Genomic DNA, 7448 nt, shown 5'->3' with positions numbered 1-7448 from the left:
CTCTTTATGTGATACCATCCCACCCATTCCCTGGCTTTACATAAACACAGAGTCTTTGTAAATACTGCTTCCTGCCTTGGTCCCATTCCCTTTCCTTATCAGCTGGTGATGGGAATCAGTAGCTCATGTCCTCTCAGGGCCTCTGGAAGTGTCTAGGATGGAATAGGTGGCTCGTGATTTTCATCTCACGTGTCATCAGCGCTGGAGCCGAGTGATGAATTGACCCTTCACTTGATGAACACCCTAATTATCCTTGCACGAACATGTTTGGTTTTCATGCTGTACACGATTGGGTTCATCAGGGGTGGGATCAGCAAAGAGACGTTGCCCAGGACATTCTGAACCAAGGGAGAAGAACTCTTCATGGATCTGTGTATCACAGACAAGCTGATCCCTGTCATGTAGGAAAGCAGGACAACACAGATGTGGGAGATGAAGGTGTTCAGTGTCTTGAGGCGCTCTGTGTGGGATGCAATGTTCAGCACTGTTTTGAGGATCATCACATAAAATAGGAGGATGAGCAGAAAATCCAACCCCACTGAAGTGACTGTTATAACGAAGCCATAGATGATGTTGACTCTGATATCTGAACAAGCCATCGTCACTGCCTCCTGATGCATGCAGTTGGAATGGGAGAGGATGTTGGCTTGACAGTATCTGTGTTAGCAGAATGGGGAGTTGCAAATTTAGAAACACCCCTCTTAACAGAGACACCAGTCCCATCTTGGCTACTTTCGGCAGGGTTAAGGTGGAGGCATATCTCAGTGGGTCACAGATTGCAACAAAGTGGTCAACGGCCATAGACAAGAGCACAGAGGATTCAGTGAATGTAAGCGAGTGGAAGAAGAACAGCTGGGCAAAACAAGCATCGTGGCTGATCTCCCTAGAGTTAAACCATAATATGCTCAGTATGGTTGGTAGGGTGGATATTGATAAGCCAAGGTCTGAGATGGCCAAGATGGAAAGGGAAAGGTATATGGGCTCATGGAGGATTGGATCCGATTTTATAATAAACAGAATTACTCAATTTCCTAATATTGAAGTAACATATATTAAGGAGAAGAGGATAGAAATCCAGACATGGATGTTTTCCTGCCTAAATATTCCAGTGAGAAAAAACACGGCCTGTTGGAATTTCGTGTCATTGACAGCTGACATAATGCAAAGGGTGTCCAAGGAGTTTTGAACATTACTTCCTGAAAAGAAAAATAACAGGAGAATAGATTATATTTAACAAGACATCATTCTGCTCTCAGAGCATGACTTCTAGGAGCCCAACTACAGCAGATCAGCAAATACTATCTTGGATTTATGCCACCAATAGGAAGATAGGCATTACCAGACTTGATCAGACCCATAGTTCATCTAGCCCAGGATCCCATGGCCAGTACCAGATGCTTCTGAGGAAGGTAGAGGAAGACCCTGTAATAGACAGCTGTGAGATAACCTGCTTCCAGATAAAGTTTCCTCGTGACACGCACTAGTTAGACAAATGTTGTGGTGTAAATCAGAAAGGTTTATAACACTCAAGACCTTTAAAAATATCCTCACTACTGTAATTGGCTACCTTTTGAGTTCAGGAACATTGACTTCAACATTCTCACTCCAGATTTACGTATTGGTATAGAAGGAATGGTAGGAAGGAAAACAGCAAAAATAAAGACAATGGATTTCAAGAAGGCAGACTTTAGCAAACCCAGGGAGTTGGTAGGTAAGATCCCATTGTTAAGTAAGTCAAAGAGAAACCACAATTGAAGACACCTGGCAGTTTTTCAAAGAGACATTAAGGGCACAAGAGCAAACTATCCCATTGCGTGAGAAAGATAGGAAGTATGGCAAGAGACCACCCTGGCTTAATCAGGAGATCTTAAGTGATCTAATAGTCAAAAAAGAGTCCTACAAAAAGTGGAAACTAGGTCAAAGTACAAACGATGAATATAAACAAATAACACAAGTATGCAGGGAGAAAACTAGAAAGGCCAAAGCACAAAACGAAATTAAACAAGCTAGAGACATAAAGGGTAAGAAGAAAAGATTCTACAAATAAATTAGAAGCAAGAGGAAGACCAAGGATAGGACAGGCTTGTTCCTCAATGAGGGGGGAAAAACAATAACGGAAAAGGTGGAAATGGCAGAGGTGCTAAATTATTTCTTAGTTTCGGTTTTCACCAAGAAGGTTAGTTGCAACTGTATGTCTAACATAGTGAATACCAGTAAAAATGAGAATGGATCAGAAGCTAAAATAGGAAAAGAACAAGTTAAAGATTACTTAGACAAGTTAAATGTCTTCAAGTCACCAGGGCCTGATGAAATGCGTCTTAGAATACTCAAGGAGCTGACTGATGAGATATCTGAGCCATTAGCAATTATCTTTTAAAAATCTTGGAAGACAGGAGATATTCCTGAAGACTGGAAAAGGGCAAGTATAGTGCCCATCTACAAAAGGGGAAATAAGGACAATCCGGGGAAATACAGTCCAATCAGTTTAATTTCTGTACCCAGAAAGATAATGATGCAAATAATTAAGCAATCAATTTACAAAAATCTAGAAGATAATAAGGTAGCAGGTAACAGTCAGCATGGATTTGTCAAGAACAAATCATGTCAAACCAACCACATAGCTTTCTTTGACAGGGTAACCAGCCTTGTGGATAGGGGGAGGCGGTAGATGTGGTATATCTTGACTTTAGTAAGGCTTTAGATACTGTCACGCATGATCTTCTCTTAATGAAACTAAGGAAATACAACCTAGGTGGAGCTACTATACGGTGGTTGCAAACCTGGTTGGAAACTGTTACCAGTGAGTAGTTATCAATGTTTCACAGTCATAAAGCCAGGACAAACTTGAGTGGTGTTGCAACCCCATGCGCCCTCTGGCAACCCCACTCACTCATGGGGTCACAAAGCCACCCACTCAAACTTGGCCTGCTGACTTTCCTTGGCTTTAATGATATAAACAGTGCTACAATTCCTGAGCACAGAGAACAGGTACAATGAGCACAGAAGGAATGCCAGCCAGACATGGGCTGCTTTGAGACCTGGGGCTCCAATCAAGATGAAGTTGGAAGCACTGAAGCTGCCATTGTTGGAAGCTGACATGGGTGGAGTGTGATGCTATTGTTCAGCTGCCTTTACAGAATCATGGAATGAAAACTCTTGTAATTATCGACATCAGACTGAGTGTTATCAGAATCAGTCCCTCAGTTGCTCCAGGGGGTTTATAGTCTGCAAATATTTCCCAGTACATTGCATGAGTACTGGCAGCTGTAGGCCCTCATATTGGAACAACAGACAGCCAAACGTCAGGGGTGTTGCTATTTGGATGCCTGAAAGACATGATCTTACAGTCTCCTTTGGCTCACTCCTCAGAGTATCTGAGCACCTTGAACAAATTTATTTTCCTGCCACCTCTGTGAGGCAGGGCAGGGCTATTATCTGCTTGTGCATAGGCTCAGAGACACACTGGGGCTTGCCCACAATCACACAGGGCAAGGGAATCAAACCCGGCTCTCCTGAGCAGCAGACCAGTGCCCAAACCACAGGACCAATCTCCCAGCTGCACCGGCTGGATTATCTGCTGCCCCAGAGCTGCCCCACTGCAACTTGAGACCATTGCTCCTAGTTCTGCCGTCTGCTACCACTGAGAACAGCCTAGTTCCATCCTCCCTGGAACCCCCTTTCAGGTAGTAGAAGGCTGCTATCAAATCCCCCCTCATTTTTTTTCTTTTGAAGACTAAACAAGCCCAGTTCCCTCAGCCTCTCCTCAGAATTCATGTGCTCCAGCCCCCTCATCATTTTTGTTGCCCTCCGCTGGACTCTCTCCAATTTGTCCACATCCTTTCTGATGACTGATTTGGGGAGACTCAGGACTGGAAGGGATTGTTAGGGCCTGGTGGGTGGCAGAGTTGGCGACCTTGTGATGGCAGAGAAGGGGAAAAGAGTCAAAGATGGAGGAGCGGAAGGAATGGGGAGAGGCAACAACCATATTGATGGAAAATAGGGCTGAGACAATATGAGACACCACCAGTGCTGGTGCTCGGGAAGTCACGGAAAGGTCGAGTGACAGGGTGTGTGTGGGTGGGGGATGATGGGTGACGATGCTGAAAGAGATCAGGTGATGGTCGGAGAGGACACTGCTTGTTATGGTGTGATAAGACATTAGTTCTGAGGGATTTCTCAGAATGTGAACTTTTAGAAGGCTAAGCTCAGTCAATTAGGGGCAAAGCACCCTTGATTAATGAAGACACATCCTTTCCCCCTCCTGTCAAGCAGGTTTAAAGTCAGTGGCCCCGGTGATCACACTCTGCAGGTGTATTTTCCCACTTTGTCACAAAGCTCTTTGATTTTGACCCCATAAATGATAGGGTTGAGTATGGGGGGCACAAGGAGATAGAGGTTGGCCAAGAGGATGTGAACGTGAGCAGCGTTGCCCTGACCAAACCTGAGTGTCAGGGCAGAGAAGTGGCTGGTAGTACAAGGCATCAGTATCACACAGATGTGGGGTGTGCAGGTGTTGAGGGCTTTTCGTTTGGCTTTTTTGGAGGAGATCCTGAGGACGGCTCTGATGATCAGCCCGTAGGACAGGCCGATGAGTATCAGGTCTGACCCGATGATCACTAATAATATCACCAGGCTGTACATCCTGTTGACAGTGGTGTGCCCACACGACATCTTCACCACAGCAATGTGCTCGCAGTATGTGTGGGGAATAACACGGTTGGCACAGAATGGCAGCCTCCACAGTAGCAGGGGCAATGGCAGAACCAAGAGCACAGTTCCTATCAAACCCACTAGCCCTAGTTTACCGATTTGTGAGTTGACGAGGATGCTGATGTATCTCAGAGAGTCACATATGGCGATGTAACGATCGAAGGCCATTATCACGAGGATGGCTGATTGCGTAGCACCAAGTACGTAAAGGAAGAAAATCTGGGTGAGGCAGCCATCCACGGTGATGCCTGTGGAATGGAACCAAAATATGCACAGTGTCTTCGGCGCGATGCTCGTAGACATGCCGATGTCTGTGAGCGCCAGCATGCAGAGCAGCAGGAACATGGGCTTGTGCAGGGTCTGCTCTTTGCCAACAACAAACAGAACCGTGACATTTCCCAATAGGCTGATGATGTAGAACATAAAGAAAGGGATGGAAATCCAGATGTAGGCAGTTTCCAGCCCCGGGATGCCATTTAGGACGAAAGTTGATGGGTTAGAGGGGGTGAGGTTGAAAGCTTCCATGAGAGTGTCAAGGCACCGATCAGGTTCAGAAATGCTCAGGGTGCATGTGAAGGGTGAGAATCACAGCGAGAGGGGTTAGGCACTTGGTAACAAATAGCACAGTAAATATTTTACAGTTACTAACAATCTAGAAAGGGGGTGAGTAGTGAGGTGGCAACATTATTCCCCTCTATTTGCCACTGGTGAGGTCACATTTGGAGTATTGTTTCCAGTTTTGAGCCCTCCATTAAAGGAAGGATGTGGACAAATTGGAGAGGGGGGATTTGATGGCAGCCTTCAAGTGACTGAAGGGGGGCTCCTGGAAAGATAGATTTGCAAACATCTAGAAGATAATAAGGTAACAAGTAACAGTCAGCATGGATTTGTCATGAACAAATCATGTCAAACCAACCACGTAGCTTTCTTTGACAGGTTAACCAGCCTTGTGGATAGGGGGAAGACAGTAGATGTGGTATATCTTGACTTTACTAAGGCTTTAGATACTGTCACACATGATCTTCTCTTAATGAAACTAAGGAAATACAACCCAGCTGGAGCTACCATAAGGTGGGTGCAAACCTGGTTGGAAAACCGTTACCAGTGAGTAGTTATCAATGTTTCACAGTCATGCTGGAAGGGCATAACAAGTGGGGTTTCGGAGGGATCAGTTCTGGGTCCGGTTCTGTTCAATATTTCCATTCAATGTTTTAGATAATGGCATAGAGAGCACACTTATTAAGTTTGTGGGTTTTACCAAGCTGGGAGGGGTTGCAAGTGCTTTGGAGGATAGGATTATAATTCAGAATCATCTAGACAAACTGGAGAATTGGTCTGAGATACATAGGATGAAATTCAAGAAGGACAAATGCAAAGTACTCCACTTAGGAAGGAACAATCAGTTTCACGCATATAAAATGGGAAATGAATGCCTAGGAAGAAGTACTGAGGAAAGAGATGTGCAGGTCATAGTGGACCACAAGCTAAATATGAGTCAACAGTGTAATGCTGTTGCAAAAAAAGCAAACATGATTCTGGGATGTATTAGCGGGAGTGTTGTAAGTAAGACACGAGTAGTAATTTTTCTGCTCTACTCCACACTGATTAGATCTCAACTGGAGTATTGCCTTTGGAAGAGACGACTGAGAGGGGAAATGATAACAGCTTTCAAGTACATAAAAGGTTGTTACAAGGAGGAGGGAGAAAAATTGTTCTTCTTAACCTCTGAGGACAGGACAAGAAGCAACGGTCTTAAATTGCAACAAGGGAGGTTTAGGTTGGATATTAGGAAACACTTACTAACTGTCCAGGTGATTAATCACTGGAATAAATTTTCTAAGGAGGTTGAGGAATCTCCACCACTGGAGATTTTTAAGAGCAGGTTAGACAAACACCTGTCAGGGATGGTCTAGATATCACGTAGTCCTGCTATGAGTGCAGGGGAAGGGACTAAATGACCTCTCCAGGCCCCTTCTAGCTCTATGATTCTATTGTTGAAGTAAACTGCTTAGGCCTTAAACTTTGGTCAAGAAAAGAGTGTCTTCTGGGTAAAGGGAGGGGGTAAAACAGAGAGTGAGACAGTGCAGAAGAAAAGAATGCAAACAGTGCTGAAAATATCAACTGTCTGAGCTGAAAATGCTTGTACTGCAGTTTGCTTATGTCTGTAACCTTGACTAATGATAAGAAGAATGAATGCTGTGATTCTAACATTGTTATAAATAGATGTTAAAATCTGCCTGAGGGCGGAGACCCTTTACTGACCAGAGACAACCCTCTCAGTGGCTCTCCCCTTGCTTATGCTTGTGTTTTTAAAATAATAAAAGAGTCTCAGATCTCTGATGAGCCTCAACTAAAACGCAGAGTGAAGCTTTGTTTCTTCCACACTATGCCCAGACTTATTTTAAAACTCGTTTATTCTCTCATGTGATGCTTTATTCCTGCAGTTCAGATTAAACAATAGTTTTGTTCAGGAGGGCGAGCTGGTCACTCTTCCCACCACAGGCCACAGACTCCCTAACCAAAGAACCACAGGGACGCAACCTGCTGCTGCTGGGCAGACCAACTTGACTCAAATGGGCTGTAGCCCAGGGCCCAGCCTGAGGGTGGGAGAATGGTGAGATCCCACCGCAGGAGAGGAAAAGGACGAGGCTGGCATCTGGCATTCGGGGACCAGAGAGGGGGCACAGATGCAGGATGCCCTTTAACTTGGAGGAGGATCCACAGGGTAGAAATGCTGG

At 44.9% G+C, this 7448-nt stretch overlaps 1 protein-coding gene across 1 annotated transcript; it reads right to left on the bottom strand.

The window, feature by feature from the left end:
* Positions 1–4296: 4296 nt before the first annotated feature.
* On the bottom strand, positions 4297–5235 carry LOC137163551 (olfactory receptor 52P1-like). The gene has a single exon (XM_067563815.1). The coding sequence runs from the start codon at positions 5233–5235 to the stop codon at positions 4297–4299; it is 939 nt and encodes a 312-aa protein (XP_067419916.1).
* Positions 5236–7448: the final 2213 nt, after the last annotated feature.

This window comes from Emydura macquarii, unplaced genomic scaffold, assembly GCF_026122565.2.
Source record: "Emydura macquarii macquarii isolate MOO-44397 ecotype Brisbane River unplaced genomic scaffold, CSIRO-AGI_Emac_v2 contig_2622, whole genome shotgun sequence".
Taxonomy (NCBI): Eukaryota; Metazoa; Chordata; order Testudines; family Chelidae; genus Emydura; species Emydura macquarii.
This window is presented reverse-complemented; position numbering and strand designations above follow the sequence as displayed.

What these genes read in the sequence shown, in the direction of transcription:
- LOC137163551 (XM_067563815.1), bottom strand. Translation starts at nt 5,235, where the DNA reads ATGGAAGCTTTCAACCTCACCCCCTCTAACCCATCAACTTTCGTCCTA.